This window comes from Merops nubicus, unplaced genomic scaffold (genome assembly GCF_000691845.1).
Source record: "Merops nubicus isolate BGI_N331 unplaced genomic scaffold, ASM69184v1 scaffold10333, whole genome shotgun sequence".
Taxonomy (NCBI): Eukaryota; Metazoa; Chordata; class Aves; order Coraciiformes; family Meropidae; genus Merops; species Merops nubicus.
Window position 1 is genome coordinate 71,160 of NW_008598285.1, and position 20,144 is coordinate 91,303.

The 20,144-nt window shown below is 38.8% G+C and overlaps 1 protein-coding gene across 1 annotated transcript in view; it reads left to right on the forward strand.

Annotated features, from left to right (window-relative positions):
• LOC103769766 (protein kinase C-binding protein NELL1-like) overlaps positions 1–20,144 on the forward strand; it is a gene marked incomplete at both ends in the record, with an annotated part of 130,057 nt that overhangs the window by 63,498 nt on the left and 46,415 nt on the right. The window contains 1 exon segment of the mRNA XM_008937001.1: positions 796–819. Coding sequence (XP_008935249.1) covers positions 796–819 — 24 coding nt within the window.

A 20,144-nucleotide genomic window follows, 5' to 3' on the forward strand; every position in this document is an offset into this window, starting at 1 on the left:
GTAGGCATGTGGACAGGAATGCATCTGTATATGTGTGTAAGTATATATATGATTAATTTAACTTCAATCAATGTGCCTGTGGTGTGCCACTAAAGTTCCCCTGTTTTGGACATTGCTAGTTTTATAATAAACCTTCCTTAAGACATACTATTGCAGTTTTAGGGTAGCAATAGGATGCCATTGGAGTCTTGATTTTTTTCTTACTCATGATAAGATATATCAGTAAGCGTGTGTATATATCACATAGCATGGAAAGACCTAAAGGTAGAGGGATATATATATATATATATATGCATATGACTACTTTTATTTCTACACTGTCTAGGGCCTGTTTTTGGACACAGGCTATCACTGTGATAGGTGTTACTCAGATGTATGACAAAACCATAATTTTTCTTCACGGAGGCTTTATAACCTCGGTATAAGACAAGAGACTGTGTTTAGGTGAGAAGAAAAAGTGAGGATGTGGTTTGAAGCTGAAATGGTAGAAGAGCTTCCTTTTTGCTGAAGTAAAATCTTGCTTTTTAAAGTGAATAGTTTCCACTTGAAAATTTATTTCTAGATTTATATTCTAGTTTGACAATCTAGAATAATTCAGTTGACATGCATTGGTAGTGGTGATGGAAGTAAGGCAGAGGCATGTCTTTCTGAAAAGTAGGAAATTGCAGGAAGTTCTTTCTTCAGCAAGAGCTGTCAGCTTCTACCACAGGCCTTGCCCTGAAGTGAAGAAGTCTGCAATGCCCAGCTCAAAATCAGCTGCCCAGAAGGGCTTTTCTCTCTGCCCTGCTCCACAAGGCTGGCAGTCACTTCAAGGTAGCAGTGCCTCATTTCTAAGGGAGAGTTGCAGTGTGGCATTCTCCCCCACATCAAACACTATCAGGAGATAACAACAGGAAACCCCAGACATCTGGAAAAGTGAAAAAATGTGGAACTGCTTGGAGTACACCTTTAGCCGAACCATCTGGTAGGCATCATGGAAAAGATTATTCTGATGAGATTTTGAAGGGAATGATGTGCTTAGGGTGATACTGTTTATGCAGAACTAATCTTGAGTGCAATGTGAAACGATAAGTGACTGTACTTAGCTATTTTGTGTGGTGTGTTTTGGTTTTTTTTTTTTTTTTTTAATCTTTTTGGGTAATGAATTGTGAAAGGTGACTGTTGTGATTTGATTCTAGTTGGGAGTGAAGCTCTTGGCACCAAATGAGTGTTCATAGGTAAAATTGGAAGAGTGCACAATAGCCCTTGAAACTGAAGACAAACAAGATAGAAAATGGCAAATCAGTCAAGGAGAGTACAGAGAAGATACGATTAGATTTTCCATTGAATCTAAATAACGTGAACTTGGACTCACACATTAACTTGTGTAGCTTCACGTGGTAGAACTGAAAAAACTGAGAGCAGGACTGTCAAGTGCCATGTGGTGCATCCTTTCCATGTGCTGGTTCTCACCTCTTGGCTGCTGGGGAAGAAGCTAGAGCTGAAAGGTGGTCCCTGTTATACTTCTGCTGATTTGTCTGAGAAGAAGCTTTGGTTAGATTTTGGAGGACTTCTCTGCAGCACCCAGCTTCTTGATTTCTCTGGTACTTTTGGGCTCTGGTGTTCAGCTCAGTAGGCTGTATGCATCTTAGCTTTGTGGCTCGTGAGATGGCTCGTGATAATTGTGTGCTGACGTGGTAATTTGTGCGTGGATGAAGTATGACTTATTAAATGTTGGAAGAGCTTTTTCCTCTGAGTATTTAGCACTGTAGTGCAAGAGAACCACAGAACAGAGTCCTCAATAAATAGTGAGGCAGGGATTTTGCTTGGGTTGGAGTTACTGAAGTATTGAACTGAACATTGCCTGAAGAGTTGAGATGAATTTTATCTGAAATGCAGTGTTCTGTTCTCATGTTCCTCTGCACTTAGAAGACAGCTCTTCTACTGTTTAACTGTTAAGTCTGGGTTGAATGGCACGTGAGTAACGAGTGGTAAACATGAGGCTAAATGTTAGTGTATGAACAAATCATTACATTCTTCAGTTTGTTCGTTGCACAATTCCATTTAATGACTACAGGTAGCTCACTCCAAGTTCCAAGTTTCATGCATCACCTTTTTTACCACTGTAAAAGAATGAGTGATGTTTATTCATTACCTCAAAGTCACTTTGTTGTGATGAGGAGCAATTTTGAGGATGTTAATAAAGCAAATGTGAAGGTACCAGAAAAAGTGTTTAAGGCTTTGATTATGTGAGCTGCTTATTTATGAAAAGAAGCACCGTCCATACTGCATGCATACTCATACATATTTATACACCAGTATATTTTAGATGTTAGCTGTGTCTGTACCTTTAGGCAGTTGTTTTGTCTTTTGTAATCATGTTACAATAATTAAAACATCACAGAAACAAACAAAACAAACCTCGTTTTAGTGTAATAGAGCTTATGATGCCTGACAGATGTAATTAATTTTTGCATGAAAAAGATACAATGGGAATGGTATCAAAACTATGCTAACCAAGCTGTGTGTCGAGGAGGCATTAAGGACACTTGAACTGCATGGAGCTTAGTGATACAGGACACATTTGGGTTTCCTCGTTTGTTCCTTTCCAGTATTTTGTTGTACTAAGAGGCTGCATTTGTCACATGGGAGCAAAGCCTCGTTACTCCCCAGCTGCTTTCTTTGCCTTATTTACTAAATTCTCTTTTACTGCAAATGGGGTCTTTTCTTTCAAAAGGTGCCAGCCATATTTTTTTCTAAATGTCTCATCAAACTTCGTGCAAACCCCAGGCTCTCACTGTGTGATTGACTTCTACAATTTTTTTTTGGACAGGTTAGCTGTATAGACTCTCAATACTTTTTTTTTTTTTTTAAATTTTTTTTTGGCTAGGCTTCTTGATTTTAGCTGAGATTTCTGAGTACTTTGCTGTATCCTCTGGTTATTGTATATTTTCTCTGAAGCTTGGGCCAGTACTTTTAGTCACTGGCCCTAGACCTAGAAATGAATGATTAAACATTCTGCTTTTAACTGTGCTTGTCTTACTGTCTCTAGGTGGACGTGATGTGAGAGTTGAAGAGCTATTTACGAGTGGTGCAGGCAAAATACAAATACTTTCCCAAGCCTTTTATAATTATTTTTTCCATTGTGCATTGATGTTATTTTTTTCTGTCTTATTTTTCAAAGTTACTGAAAAGGCTTACTAGTCTCTCCACGGGCTCCTTAAATTCCGCTTCCAGTGGAACCAGAGCTCAGTGTAGCCCCACAAAAGCAGGAGCAGATTGCCAGGGCCTGGCATTGTTGTGTCACCACAGTTCTCTAGATGCTGGATCCCGAGAACGTGTCTCCTGGGGTACCTGGAGTCAGTGTCACAAAGCATGAATGATACCACGACTTGCCAATTGCCATAGGGACAGGAGCAGTGCTCCCAACCAACGGATAAAAACCTTGCCGCTGCTGTTTGCAAAGCGGATTAAAAAGTGCCGGACGTGCGGAATCCATTCTCACAAAAGCAAATTATGCCTGCGAGTATAATTGACCACTGCAGACAATTTTTTCCTGACAAAAATTTAAGCAAACGCTCATGAGTTATTTGGCATGATGAAAAAAACCCACCAGCATGGCTCTTTTTGAGTGAATAAGGCAGACTTGGATCAAATTATCTAAGATTTATTGCGATACTTCAAATGACAGTCGTGTTCACATCTCAGGCACAGCCTAGGTCATCAAATGTTTGCTTGATTACATGTAAAAGTCACATGGGATACTGCTTTTTAAGGTCAGCACATGAGGATTTTGTGGGAATGCACTATATAGGGAGAAACTATTACTGAAATCATAATAGGGCTTCTCTACTGACCGTTTCCTGACGTGCCATTGGAATGAAGTAATTTTCAATTTTTTAATGTGTTTGTTTCCATTGTCATCAGTGTGTTATTCTAGCGGTTTGAGATGTGTGGGTCTGGATTTAAAACCAAAACAGACCCTCAAAACTTCTACAAATGTTTTTCTAGATCCTCAGCTAAGCACTCTGTTTTTTTTGCAGGGGATGAAAGGGCTCACAGACCTCTTAGTACCAAATGTTTAGTATCCAGTAAATGCTGTGGGATAGTTAATTGAGTATGCTATATGAGGAGGAGAAGATAATTCAGCTTTTCTTGTATGTAAGTAGTGGACCAGTTACAGTGTGTGATGAGAACGAGTGCAGCATAAAGAAAATGTACAATTCTCGTGTTAAAAACCAGCTGTCAGTCCTTTTCCCTTGCCTTGGTGAGTGCCTTGACCGTTGGCCTTACAAGGGAACTTTCATTCTCTGCTGATGAATCTTTTTATGAGCAAACATAAAACAGTTGGAACTTCACCTGCAGACGAGTTTGCTCTGATTGTCGGGACGGTGGCCAGGGAGGTGACAGTGTGAATCCTCTAAAGTGGAGGAGTGACCTGGATGCTCAATGTGTCTGAATGCATTTGATGGTTGGGCTGTTGCACAAAGGGAAGAAGCTGCTTCTTTCTCCTCTCTGTTGGAGAAAAAAAAAAAAAATCTAAAGCTTGTCGCCTTTTGAGAGGGAGAGAGGATCATTCCCTAAAGATACTTCAGCTCTTAATCTTCAATTTAAATCCTTAAATTCTCATGACTTTAATGGCTGTTTTAAGTGCTTAAGTAGGAATTAGGAGCCTACACACTTCAGCTCATTGTGCCTATGTGCTTGGGAAAATATGTGGAGAAGCTATCTCTGTCAGATGGGGTGAGGCCTCTAAGGCTGGAGCAGAGCTGGGATTTGAGCTAAACCCTTGCCATTACATTTTTTATGTCAGCTAATGTGGGCAACTTCCTGCTCAGCAGGCACACTGATGTGAATCTCATGCTGTGAATTTCCCCACTGTTATACATGGACCCTGGCATCTGCATCAGGGATAGAGATTTTGGTCTGGGAACTAGACACCTGTACATCTTAGGGAGCTAGTAACAGTTATTTGGGAGTTGGGACCTCTAAAAGAGCAGCTTGGATCTAAGCACTTGTTAGCTCTAAACCTATGTTATTCGACTAAGTAATTGTAATATTTGGGAAGATTGTGTGCATATTAATAGCCCATGGATTAAACACTTGCAATAATTAATTAAAGACAGCATGTGTAGTGCTCCTCTTGGCCAGCTCGGCACAAAGACCAAAATGCGGGTGCTAGTTTACAGAAGTGTCTATATCTTTAAAGATGAGGAAACTAAGATGAAGTGAGCCAAGACTTACCTGAAGTATGTTGTCTACTAAATGGATCACTCAATTGAGCAAAGAGATTTCATTAACGTACATATCAATATTCAGTAGATGTGATTTATGGTTGGTTCATATTATGAGCTGATGCACAGACAATTTTTTCTGCATGAGAGATGAACATAACTTGGGAATAGTCCTAGTTTAAGATCTTAAATTAGGTGCACAATGTCAGGTTCTGACATTCTAAAAGTTACAGCATAATTTCTTGTAGAATTTGATGTAACATTTGGATCAATTTTAAGGACAGGTGGGAGACCTCTGCGTTATATTTGAGTGATGAATGGCTTGAATGAGTGATGACCAACTGAAAGATTGCTCTTGTGCTTTACCAGGTTAATTTGTGCTGCCTATAGTAAGATCCTTGAAAACCTTGTAACCCATTGTCTTTACTGGTATTAGTGAAAGAAGGTAATAGGAAACAAAAAATGGGTGCTTGCTGTGTGCAAAAGATAGGGAAATGTCCCATCCAGTACTTGACTGCTTTCCTTAATCTTTGGGCTTAATTGTTCATAAAAAGTGAAGCCCCAGATAGAAAAATAAACAACCACCACCTCCCTCCCCAACAGTGAGAAGAAACTAGAAATCTAGTGGGGTGTCCTGTCATCTCTTATCTGTAAAGGCAATGTTTTAATTACCTGCATTGATGGTATGACTGTGGGTAGATAAGTAGCTAAGTCTTCTGATCAGTGGTATTAGAACCAGCAAATAACAGGAAGAGAAACTTCATGTTGAAATAGAAGACACTGGAATGTGGTGTTATGTTAGAAAGAAAGATTTTTAATTTCATCAGATTTCTATAATATTCAGCTGGTTTATGGCTCATGCTTCATTTACTGTCTTCATTAGAGGCTGGGTAACTTTATATCCTAACTTGAAAAAAATTCCAAAAGTAAAATTGAAAATTGTTTGGCTCAGAGTGTTTATAAGCTTGGTTGTTTGAGTTTGTTTATTCCCTTTGAGAACTGAATACTCTTTTCTTAATGCCAAGTTTCAAGAGCTGGATTTATAAGTGCTATTCTTTACCACCTACAGAGATCCAAGGTCTTTTAGAAGTGCTTCCATTTTTTTTGTGGATCAAATGAAATAGATTATTGGGGATAATTTCACAGCACGGAGTTTGTGTCTATACTATATTTTAGTCATTACAACAATGTCTAAGCAGAATCCACACCAGTACCTGATATTTTGTACCTATTCTTACAAATTAGCACCTCCTCCACTATTTGTGTAGCCTCACCTCCATAACGAGATCTGAGATTTGTGAAAATGCTGGTAAATGTTCCACCCACACATCAAAGTTCTCTTGGTATTGAAGTCAGGTCCTGAGGAACTGAATACAGTTCCTCCTAATTTCTTGTAATTATTACCTCAAAAGGGTATTTGTGGATCTTCTTCAAGGGGAATTTAAAGAGGGAATTTTGTGTGGAAGAGAAACAAGACAGTTTGTCATTATTCTATGTTATATAAATACAAGGTCTTTTCAGTCCATGCTGCAACTTCTCTTTTTGTTTATCCGGCAGTAGGTTCAGGTTGAAGCCTCATGACTTGTACAAAATTCCAAGAGCTGACTGTATGACTGCCTGCTGTTGAGGCTGAGAATGCTCAGATGCACTGGCAGAGCCCTTTAGTATCAGTCTTGATCTTGTCATTTCCTGCCTGTCTTTTTGTATCTCCACATATGCTTTTACAGGAAAAGGCAGTGCTGAAAGAGAAGAAATTGGTCTGAGAGCTCAGTGTGGTCCCTTTTGCTTCTTCAGCAGTGGATTATCTTAACAAAAACAATTCCTGACAGATATTTCCCTAACCTTGTCTTAAAATACCTCTAGAGATGGTGGAATCTCTACAGGTTCCATTTGGATATCTATAACAGTGCTTTAGCACTCTTACCATTAGAAAACCTTTCTTAATTCCTAATCTACGCTGCGGTCTCAATCTTAATTCAATAGGGTAGTTCAAAAAAGAAAACAGAAGTCTAGAGAGACAGTGTTATACCTGAGGCTCCACTGAGTCAGTATCATGTTGTTGCAAAGTCAGACAAGACCCATGAAATGAGTGTAAAACGTAATAAATCTTTTTGCTCCTCTTAGCATTGCAACATGTCACTCAGAGCATTTCTTTGAGATTTGGACACCGTGTCAGGTTTGGGTTTACTGGAAAAAGTCCAAGGAATGAGCAGATGTTAAGCTAACAAACTTCATTGAAAGAGTTGGTAGTGTTAGGCTATTGATGAGGAGGACACATCATAATAAACTTCAAGTACATAAAAGGCTGCTGCAAAGAAGTATGAAATAGTCCTTTTTAACCTTGTGTTTGATGTGGGGTTTTTTTGGTTGTTCATTTGTTCACTCTTTTGCTGGAAAAACAATCCATCTCATTAGTTGCTTCCTCCCAGTATCAATGTAGTTTATGATTTCTGTGTAGATGTATAACCTTGCCCTTTCCAAATTGCATTTTTTTTAAAGAATTGTTTCTCCAATTTGTCCAGGCAGCTTTGAATTCTTATGTCCACCAACACGCTTGTAATTCCTGCCAGGTTAGCATTGTTGGCAAATTTTGTCTGTATACTTGTTTCATCATTCATGTAAAAGCACTTAATAGTATTAGAAGCAGGATAAACCCTGTGGAAATGGTGCTTATGAATAGTGAGTTTGATTAGTAAACCAAACACAAGCTTTGCACACAGTTCAGAAATTCTTTTAGGACACAAAGTATGTCACAAAAAATCCTTAAGAGTCTTTGCTGATCCCTTAGTGTCTCAAAATAACTGGGGTCTTTAGTGACAAATGAAAGAGGAAGAGGGCTGAAACGTCCCACATCCCATCGTGAGCAAAGTAAGTGCTGTGCTAGGTCCTCTGGGTGCTGTTCATTCTCACCTCAAAATGCTCATCGTGTTGACTGTGTCTGTTGCTGTGTAGATGCTCCAGGTGATCACTGCATCCTTTGGGAGTTAAGGTGGATGCTCAGCCAGTGTAACTGATCGTTCCTTCGGTGCCTGACTGCTGTGTCCCAGTTCAGCCAGCTCAGTCAGCCTGGGTTTAGCTTTTAAGCTTGTGAGCAGTCCCGTTGAGTTAGCTGGAACTGCTCAGGTGCTTCAAGTTGAAAACATGGTGAAGTGCTTCAGCAGCCTGTACCTTTGCACTTTGTCACTCTTAAACACTTTGAAGATATTTCTGTTGAATGAAGATATTATCCTCAAAATTTCCAGCTTTGTGGGTTCATGACTTCCTGAACTTCCGGCATTAGAAAACTCTTTTGTACATGAAACTCTAAACAGTTTGCAACTCCTACTAGCTGCTGTAGCTCTTATTCTAAAACCTCCTCCTGCAGTGGTGCAGAGAAGACTGGAGCTGTCTTTATACTAGAGAGAAGTTATATCTTAATTTACTGCCCTCGTGCTCTTTCAGTAACTGTTGAACATTTTATTGTCACCAGCATTATCACTTTTCTCAAACAAGTTCACACCTGTGAGCAGTTTGGAATGTAAAGCATTGTGTCTGAGAGGAATTAAAGTAGATTAATTAGAGAATACTGGTGAAGATGGGTAAAGGTCCTTCTCCATATTGAAGCCTGACTGGACTGGTTATGGCTGTGATAGTTGGAGGAAGTCCTTATGGCAGCTGGTTTATATTTGCAGCTTCCCTGCACTGCATTGTTAAAACAAATAAATGAAAAAAACCCTTATGTCTTCTCTATAAGCAAGTGTTAAGTATTATAGATGCTACACACTTTTAATAACGTGTGAGGCAGATAGCACAGTTCCAAGTTGAACAGAAGTTGGGCTATATGTGAAAAAAATAGTCTTTGTTCAGAATGCTTAAAAAGCAGTTGATCTAAATATGGTTTTCTGCACTAGTTCAGTGTTCACCATCTTGTGTGGCTTAAGCCTTTTCCATTTATAAATGAAATGAAAAATTAAAAGCATTGATGAAAGCGTGATTCAAGACTTGTATGCTAAAATATGGTTGAAATAAAGCATTTTATTTAATTGCAGGTTTTTGACACAGTCATAAGAGAATCAGTCAACACATTAATTGTATATACTAATCATCTTTCATGCATGGTACCTGTTAATAACAAGTGTCTAATAGTGTGTAAAACAATTTTAAAGTAAGTTGAAGACCAAGGGTAGAAGAAAGACCAAGAAATATTTTACCCGTTATAAATGAATGTTATTCCTGAATGCATGGTTAGGACAAATTACTGGTTTACCTTTTCAAAGCAGACAAAAAAACCCTCCTATAAAATTAAGTGGAAGTGTGAGGGAAACGAATAATGTTTAATCTCTTGGGTTGCAGTTTGTCTTTGTTATTAGTGGCATCAGCCTGCACAGTGATTCCAAACAAGGTTTTATAGTTAAGGTAAAAGGATGGAAAAAGAAGCTTAATAAAATGTTAGTATGACAATAAGTGAGTCTGCTCAAAACACAGAAGTTGAATGTCAGTCAGTGACATTCATAAATTGTGAGTTAAAAGCACTGGAAGCTTCTCTGGTATCAGAAAAAGGAAGTAATTGGTGTCTGCCGTTGTCAGCAGTATTATTTATCTTCAGTATTTTCCCTTTTGTTGCTCGAGATGATCTGTGTAATTTCTTTCTCCCTTATCCTTGAGAGTGGAGAATAGGAAGAAAGGCAGAAAAGCAAGGGAAGGGAGAAGCTTTCTTACAGTGCTGTGTTCCAGCCCGCTCCCCTCCTCCCCTGCCGGTGGTGGTACAGAGTAATACAGTGATGTCTGCCAAAATGAGAGCCGAGAGAGAATGCACTCAACAAGAATGCATTATATAAAGTTTTTAAAACAACATGAGTTTTGAATTGCTTTTTCCTCAAAAGTTGACTTAATCGCTATGTGCAGTCTGCTCTAGAAAAGAGCTGAGCTAAGGCATGTGTGCTGTTGGTCAATTCAACATCAAAAACTCTATTTTCAGAATTTTTGCTTTTTTTTCTCTGTGTAAAAATGTTCTTCCATGCACAGAGATCGATGGCTGATATTTTCCTACTTCTTTCCCTTCCCCTATCCCTTGATAATTAGATGGGGTTAGGCTATTTCTGGGTATAATATTTATGACTTGCAGAAAGAATTCTTGGTACCAGCTTACATTTTTAATTTAGCTACATTTGCAGCTAGGAAGTGAGGCGCGTGCCCCCTCCTGGCTGTTTTTTTGAGGAGCATTACCCTCAGTGCCCTGGCTAGAAACTCATTTTGACCATTTAATTGTGGCACATTTTCACTCTGCTTTTGAAACTGAAGCAGTATCTAGTTTTACTGACTTATTTCCAGAAAGCCTTGGGTTGTCCTACAGTTTTGTCATTCTAAATGAAATTAGATGCAGAAGGGGAAGATGGTTGGTAAACGTTTAGGTATCCTGATTCTGGAATTCACTGACTCGATAGTCACAAAAGTTACTTATCTTGTTTAAAAATTACTCTTCTGTGGTACTTTTGCAAAATTATTTCTCGAGGGAAGGTGTTTTGTTTCTGAGGAGAACGCTGTACCCCAGGTGCTACTGTGGTTGCCATGGCAACATTCTAGCAACCAACCTCTTAAATATGTTACTACTGGCAAAGTAAGGGTGTCTTCTGATTGCTTGACAGAGACTTATTTTATAGAATAATCTTAGACTGAATGGCTTGATATTTGGGATAAAATGTCCGTCCTTTATGAAATGTCATTACTTTTGAATAAGTAATTTGAATTAGCTTTTTTTTAAAAAAAAAAAAATATTGAATAAATATATAAACTTCCTATTTTCCCTTCCCCCAGTCTTTCTCCTTTTTGCTTGTTCTGGTAAGTGGTATGCAGGCTGGCTTTGCTTACATAGCCTTACTGAATTTTCAGACATGTGGTTTGCTTGTTGAGAATACCTACTTTAATTTAGTTTGAGGTCTGTCCTTTTCCCTTGTTAAGTTGTGGGATGTAAACCAGGAGAACAGCCTGTGTACACGAGTGCTTGCATGTGTGTGGAGGGTGGGCAGGAGGATGAGTGAGCTACTTGCTGCTTAATAACTCAGTCTGCTGTTTGTTTGTTTGTTTTTTAATCTTCTGAGCTGTCTGAAAAAAGTTGTTTTGTTTTTTAAAAAAGTGTTTTCTAAAGATGCGTCTTAGTATTGTGTCTTTAATAAGCAAAGAAAGAGATGTGAGGATTTATTTTGAAAATGAAAATATTAGTATTCTTCACACTTGAGCATCCAAGGTAATGGAATTAAAAGTACTTAAGGCTAAACTAAAATGAAAAGACTTAAAGCTAAACTCTGCTGTTTGGCACTTGTCTGAACAAGAAATGCTGCTTACCCTGAATAGCTAAAGTTAATCACAGGAGGTGTGGTGGCCCAGGAACCTCTCGTTCCCTGACACCTCGTTGCTGTGTTGCAGGGCCTTGCACACAGCAGGGACATGGTGACACCTCAGCAAATTGTGAGGGTGGTGCTGGCTCTGCTGTGGAGAGCCAGGGAGGTGGGATGCTGGCTCTGCATGTTCTCCACAGTTCTAGTCCACCTGCTCTTGGTGGGAAGGTGTTGGCATCTACTGTACGAGTGGATTAATTATGACTTATAGCATAAGTTGAAGTCACAGTCGAGGCCTTAAGCGAGATTTGATTTGGCTGCTCACTATTTTTTGTGAAGGCTGTAGTGAAACTTAGAAGGTTATTCTAATCCTGTTCTGCAATAGGAAAATAAAAGTGTAATTTCAAACAAATGACTTGCCAGACATCAAATGCCTAGTGAGCTTGTGCTAGTCCCTAGTGCAGAGGGTCATCAAATCAAATATTGTGACTGAATTTTTGAAGTGCTTGGATAATTTTATGATCAATAGTAGCATTTGTGGTTATGAAAGGCAGGATAAAGATCATCAGCTCACATGCTTCAAGGCATAAGGTAATCACTGCAGTGCTACAGGAGGGATATTTCCCCACTGAGCAGCATTACACAGTTGGTTATGTACATTATGAGGTGTGTTCTTTCCTTTGATCTAAACCATTAGCCAAAGAGGTGACACTTGATGGGCGAGCAGGTTACTGAGACAAATCTCATGTTAGCCATAGAGAGGATATATGTTTCTATGTGAAAGGGTTTTGTTGCATCACATAATCCAAGCTGTTGCTTGCAGGGATGTTGATTCACTAAAGAACATGTAAAGGTGAGGGGTTCCCATTTTGGGCTCAGTAACTCTGCAGCTGCTGCAAGGTGCTTATTGTTGCTATATATAAATGATTGGTGGTTGTTTGCTTAGTTGGGCTTTTCTGCCCTGATGGATTAGACATAGTTTTAACATAGCTATTTAGTACTTTTGCATTCTGTCCATATTTAGAGCTAGCCACAAAAAAAACCCAAGTAAGTATAGTAAGCATATATAAAAATAATATAAATGCAGTTATTTATACTCTGTTTAACTAGGCTGAAAGTGCTAAGGTCTCCTTGCTTATTTATTTTCATGAAGGTTATTTCTGTTATAGTAATCCTCTTGGAAACCCCTTTCTGGACACATTCAGAGGTTTTGTTTTGAAAACAGGTGATCAGGAATCCACACATCATTTTGTATGAGATCTGACTTGTCCTCCTCTGAGTCGACTGCAAATGTCTTACACATCTCACAAATTCCTTAGGCCTTTTTGCAGCTGCAACACAGTGGTACTTCATAATCATTCTATTGACCAGTTTTCTTCTCCTCCATTTCCTACAACTGATGAACCTCCAGGTCAAAGCAGATATCCCTGTCATTAGTTAGTCTTGTCATGATGTTGCACTTTGTGCTTTTAAGTTTCATCCCATTCAGTTTTCTAGTTCACAGGGTCATGTCATTCTTCCTGTATGATGATCTTGGCCTCTTTTGTGCTGATAACTGTGTCATCTTTGCATTTCATAATCTAGTTCTTGAACTAAGGTTGCTGAAGAATAAATGAAGCAGGATCGATTCCTCGAGTGGTTCCTGAGAAGTACTGTAGTATAGTACAGACTCTTATAGAGCCTCCTGTAGACAGTTTTCTATCCATATTATGATGTATTCTTGTGTTATTCCTTATTGTCTGCCTTTTAAATAATAATTTCTTCCAGGACAGATGCTCAGTTTAAATCTAGTGTATTCGTTACACTATATTGCCCTTGTGCAAGTACTCAGCTACCTTACTAAGAAAACAGATCATTTTTTCTCAGTTCATCTACTGGTAATGTGAATATATGTCTTTTTATCCTACTTCAAGTCTACCTCCATGCCTTCAATTACTGCCTCTTCCAAAATCTGCCATATTCAGTGTCAAAATGACTTGAATATCTGTTCATCATTTCTCCTCTCTTGGAACACTGGTCCTAGGTTTAGTGTACTCCAGCGTTGCTTTAGCAGTGGTGATCTGGGATGCACAAAGAGCAAAGTTTTCAAGGAAAGGTTTATGAAACTAGCTGGTGTAATGGGAAAACGAGTTCTTAGTTTTCATTAAAAAAAAAAGTTGTCTCTAAATTTGTGTGTTCATCTTCTGCTCCTTTAATTATGCTGGAAATGCTCCTGTCTCTGTGTCATTATTCTTATGAGAAAATGGGGACATGTGCCCAGGTTTGGGGCTATGAGAGTTAGCCTTTCACTGAATCTATATGATAATAAGAGAATCCATAACTAGTCATTCTGTTTACTTTCCTGCTTTTATTCTGCTTGTGTAAAAAAGAGCCTTTTCATTCCATTTTCCTTCAAAAGTCTGAGCTCAGGTACTGGTTTTACTGTGAGGCTAACGCGGGAGACGTGGTTTACCTTGCTGATCGATCTCTCCTTCCCCATCTGTGTAAGGTTTTTGCTTACTCCTGATCTTGGAAACGCTTTTTGTCCTTGCTGTGTTTTCCTCATTTTCATTCCAAGCAGTATCAACCTTTTATTGAAGTTATTTCTCTATATTCTGCAGGTCAATGCAGTCCAATCAGCTCTGTTAACTTTCTTCAGCATTCAGAGTTGGCCCTGTTAAATCCCAAAGATCTTAAAACATATTTCTAAATGGAATACGTAAGGAAGCGTTCAAGAGAAACACCTGATCAGAGAGACTGCCCAGGTATCCTAGAATCAGCCTACTCAAGGGTATTTCAGCAATTACATTTTTGGAATTAGTTTTCAGAATGTCTTATGTTTTGAAGCAATGCTCGTAGCTGTAGATTGAACTAGAAAGAGAAGAATATGGGGGTCAGATTATCTTTACAGGCAATCTGCAGGGGCAATTCAAAATTTGTAAAAGATTGTCTTTAAGAGAAATCATTGCCAAAAGTAGCAAAAAATCCCCAATGCTGCAAGCAATGTATTGCCCAAGATGGAGGGATCAAAGAGACTTGAAAGCTGGTGGAGCCTGTGGGTTGAAAAAAAAAAAAAGGCCAAACCACCAAAAATACAAAACCAAAAAAATCTGCTCTTGGGAGAGGAATAACTACTAAAAGATGACTTGAATAATGTGTGCTTTTAAAGGGCTGTAATTTGGTGTCATGAGAAGGCCCAGCTTCCAATTCTTATAGCAATGGTGGTTACAGGTTGTTTGTTTGTGTTTTTTTTTTTGTTTTGTTTTTTTTTTTTTCAGTATTTTAATTACTCCTGTTTACTTGTATAAAACCCATTGTGACTCCTTAGATTTGCATAGGCATTAATATCCCTAAAATAGGTGGCAGAAAATGTATCTGAAGTTATTACTCCTCAAGTTATTCTACAGAATCAGTAGCAAGTGTTTCAGCTGTTTATAGAGTCATTAACAAGTATTAAGATGTAATCTTTGGGGGAATGTTGTAAAACAAAAAGGAACTCCCAAGAGGGTAAACTCCCCACTGCAAACAGTAAGGCCTTTTGTTAATGCTTCTGGTCGTGCATCTCCAAACTGTGGTTGAGGTGGTCTCCTGGTGGGAGAGACCCTCGTTCAAACCTCTTCTCATCCTCTTCTCTGTGAGGCACTTGTTCCCCTGCGAGGCTGAAAGATGTTATTTCAGAAATGTCACACTCTCCAAAAAGTATTTTATTTGTATTACAGAGCTCTGCTTTCTTAATTTGTTCTAAATTTGTGAATGCTTTCTGGTAAGCTGAAACTGTATTTTTGACATGTGACTGATTTATTAATATGACAAATAATTCATCTGTCTCTGCTAAATACCTCCCCAAACCCCAATAAATAAATTCTAGTACTGGACTTCTTTGCTCTTTTTGATTTGTGAGAGATTACTTCAGGTTCTGTGAACTCTGTGTCCCTGAGGAGCTGCCTATTCTGCATTCCCCATGCAGACAGTTTGTATTTATCCCCTCCTTGTTCTTGTACCAAATTTGTCTTCTGCTGTTCCTCAGGGAGAAACTCCAGGTTGTGTCTGTGGTCTTTGGAAAGCTCTCTAAAATACTTCAGAGTCTGAAATGACTGACAATCTCTCTGTTCCTAACAGCACAAACTGGGGATGTCAGATTGGCAGGGAATAAATAGAATACTTTTTCATTGTGCCTGGATTTAATCTGTACATGTATTTTTAATTTTTTTTTTTTTTTTCTAACGGGTACTTTTAGCATAACAATCTGGTAAGGAGAAATAGGTCCAACATAACGATCATTCCACACTTAATTGCCACAGCTATAATGTCACCTGCTACGGTATAGTGTGAACCCACAACCTCCAAAACAAAGCTGTGGAAATACAAGTACACAGTTGGAGAAATAAAGCAAGGTATTGCTACTGCCTTGCAGTAAGTGCCACTGTAATATGGGAACAGTGGCATTTATTTCAAAAAATGGCAGCCTGATCCAAGAGTAAATCTGCTTTTTAAACACAAATGGCTATCATCTCCAAAATTTGAGAACTTGCCAGCTTTGCAGAGAAAAATTCCACCCTCTCCATCTGCCTTTGCTCACTGAGCAAAAGCAATGCTGACAGTGAGGGAGAGTGAAGGACTGGACAGTATTGCATCTTTTAGTCTTGGCCTCTCTCTTTTTCTATAGAATGAGCAGGATTTTTTTCTTTCAGAGGCTTAAGGGGAAAATGGCATTGGAACACTCTGGCAGGTCTGCCCTACCAAAGGACTGTTCATTGCATGTGAAATAGTTTCACAGTGTAAAAACCATTTGTTGATGTGCTTTCAGAAGTTGTCACTTCCTCTGAGGTCGCAAGTAGTGAATCTCTTTGGGCTCCAGGTTTGAGGCACAGAGACAATGACACTGATTTTAAAAGATGCTGTTATAATCCATGTTGCTAGGCTAGGCTGTTACCAGAAATCAGGGAAGACTTAAAGACTGATTTCTGAAGGAACTGTATGACCACGTGCAAGTTTGCCTTTTTTCTCTCTCAAATTTGGAAGGAATTAGCCTAATTTTGTCCTGAATTGTGTGAGACACCGCACTGATTTGGGCTATTCCTGGTGATGTTTCTCCAAAGATGTCTGATGGTCTGTATCCTCCTGCCTTTGTGACTCCAGTGCACTCCAGTGCTGGGGAAACAGGGACTTGGCTGATGAGGTGAGGAGAGAGAAAGGGCAGACATGGCCATGTTCCTCCTCTCCTTCCAGGCCAAAGAGAACATCACAGCCAGCTTCTGCTGGTGAAACCCACTCTGTTCAGATTCAGCCTCTCACCACCTGGCTAGTAGTCTTGGTGCCCTGTCAAGGCCATATCTAGAAGGGTCTCTGCTGTGTGAATTACAGAAATCTGCTGCACAAAAGTTTGTGTTAGAATTTGCAAGGCTGGAATGTGTTGAAGTGGCATGTGATTTCATATTTAATAGTATAACTAAGACATCATAGACTGTGGACATCAAGACTTTCCTTTTTCAGTCTAATACACTGTAGAAGGTAGTTGTCCAGGTACAATGCTGTGTTGACAGCTGTAGCTGGATGGACAGTCTAGTCCAGCTGGGTGGAAGATGCCTGTCTGGAGAGCCTGTCTCTTTCTGAAGGACAGCCTAGCTTTCCTCTGCAGTCATCTGTGTAGCCTTGCCATGCCAGGCTTGGTTTATTTGCTCTTACTCTTCTTTTTACCCGCACAGACAAAACTACTTACAATTATCTCCACTGAAATTAATAGAATTATATCTGTCAAAAGTGCTTTTGAGTTCAGAGATGTGTCTTCTGTGATTTATAGCTAATTCAGAAGTCTAGCAATCAGAGAGTCTATTGTTTTAAGCCATAGTACATATTTCTTAATATTGTACATCAGCTTGCCTCAGTATCTATAGTGAAAACAATTCCTTTCTGTCTTCAAGATATCTGGGCCTTTTGGGTTGGTTGTAAGACATCGACTATCAGTATTTATTGACACGGGTACTAGATAAAATGGCAGGTTAAAGGAAGATTGATAAATTGCAGCACTGCAAAAATATAAACCAGTGACATTTGTACTCAAAATAGGAACAGTTTTCTCATTGGAGAGAAAAAAAGGAAGATAACTGGAGGAAAAAAAAAAAAGTCAGTGGCAATTGAGAGATACTGCGAGTAGAGGAAGAATTTTTTTCCCAAGGTAGTCATAAGTGGGCTATACGTAAGGGAAATCTGGTAAGGAATATGATTCACTTTGGTCAGCTTGGAAACAAGCTGTTCCTCTGTCAGTAGATATTTGAATTATTATTAAAATATTTTATTATTACTATATCAACAACATGGCTAATCAGATGTTTTAATACGTGATATGGCAAGAAATTAATTTACTGACATAGAATCAAATACAGATTTTAGCATATGGGAATAATCCTCTGGATGTGCTCTTGGTATTTATTAGCCAAGCCTTAAATACTCCCTGTGACTGAATGAAGATGGATGCTTTTGAATTTTTATCTACTTCGTGTTGGAGCTTATCTTTTGTTACTGATTCCTGAACATGTTGTGGTATGTGATGTCCCTTTAATTATGTGCTTGTGCTTGGGATGCCCAGATAGAGACTTGAGGGCTTTAAGGTGTGAAAGGATGCTGTTACTTAAGATGAACAGTGTGCACAGGGAATGCAGCCTCTCCTGAGTCTGCCTGGGGCACTGAGGGTTGTTTTAATTCATTTATATATGAATATGTGTATGTACACCGATTTTTTAAATAGCACAGATGTCAGCTATCTGGGCTTTTGGTCAGCTGATGGTTTGACATGCAGATGTTCTGGTGCACCTCATGAGCTGAGTCTTGTCCTTGAGCCAAAGAGAACATCCTCTACCCATCATCCTGGGCATGAGGTATCTTCCCTGTATTTTAAGTAACAGCAGATTTATGGGGGATTGGTAAGAGCACAAGAATCCTGTACCTAGATGGAAAACAGCAAGAAGGTTTGTATAATCCAGAGTCAGAGCAGATTATATGCTATGTAATCGTATTTATAGGAAATCAGTGCCAATCTCCCTTTGGTTATGAGGTCTTTGTGCCACTATGTAAACCTCAAAATAATTTAACCACAGTGATTTCACTATTCCTGTATGCTTTTTTTTTCTTTTTTTCAAGTTTTCTCTAAAACTGTTTTAACAGAATCTGGTTCCAGGATAATTTTCCAAGGTCAAAGCAGCACATGATTTTACCCTTCTAAAATCTTTGTGAAGAGTCAGAAACAGAGTTCAGAGCATGTGACGTATTGAGGCAGATAGCACATGCAGTTAGGTAATTTGAGATTAATAAATAGAAAGCTATTCAGAAAGAACTGTAAAAATGATGAAGGGCTTGTAGGAACTGATTTATGAGGGAAGACCAGAAGTTATGTGCAGCTTGGTTGAAGGGACAGAATGAACATAACTGTCTTCAAATATGTGCATGAACAGTGAGAGAGCAGCTTTTTGTGAATTCAGGATTGTGGACTAGACAAAAGAAGTGTTTTAAGGCTGCCAAGATAATGAGAAGGTAGAACTAAGGAACAAAGTTGTTAAGATCTCTGAAAAAAATGGATGGTAAATAGAAACTGATTCTTAAGAAGAGATTTCTATAGATCTATTCTTTGCCAGACCATAGGATTGATCAGTCTATTGTGTCGATAGATGATTTCACTTATATTTGAGTTTGGGAAAATGCTGCAGGAGGATGAGGAGCTATTCGTTATTGGAAGAAAGGGGATGACTTAAAAAAGGCTCTTTTTTGATCTTGAATATCAATGTTTTGTGAGAAAGCAGCATGTGCTTTGTGTACAAATCATGGTACTGTGCGTTACTAATTTTTCCTTTGCATTTATTATACTCAGAAATATGGATGCAGTCTAGATACAGTAGTCACATACATAGTTTCCTTTGATTTAATAGAATGTTAAGTGAATTGCCTCCAAAAGGCTGGCAGTTGTGCTAAATGATGGTTTTATGACTCAATACGGTTTCAGGGCATCACTCACCTTAATGAAAAACAATGCCTAACTAATTAAAATTGCATCCATCCGCTGTTAAAATTACGGTTATTAGCATCATTCTCACAGGAGTTAAGTAGAGTGGAAACTTGAAAAAAATCTTGATTTTACTTTTCCATCTTAAATGGATCTCTGATTCTTCATCCTTTAGCACTTAAGAGATACCAAACATGATAATATGATTGCTTAGATTACTTTTTCATGGGGTCAAGGAAACAAAAATCTCAGTTTAAAATGCCAAGGAAATGAAGTGGGTTGCCCTTGGCTAGCTGGCAGGTGCCCATCAGGCTGCTCTGTCACTCCCTCTCTGCAACAAGGCAAGGAGAGAAAATACAAAGGAAAGCTTGTGGGTCGAGAGGACAGGGAGATCACTGACCTGTTACCATTGTAGGCAAAATAGACTCGACTTGAGGAAATACATTTAATTTATTGCCAATCAAATTAGTTTAGTGTAATGAGAAATAACAAATTAAAAGAACCCTTCCCCCCATCATTCCCTTTTTCCCAGGCTCAACTTCACTCATGATTCTTCTACCTCCTCCCACATGTGAAATAAGGATTACAGTCATCACACGTTGTCTCTAGTGCTTCTTCCTCCTCATGCTCTTCCCCTGCTCCAGT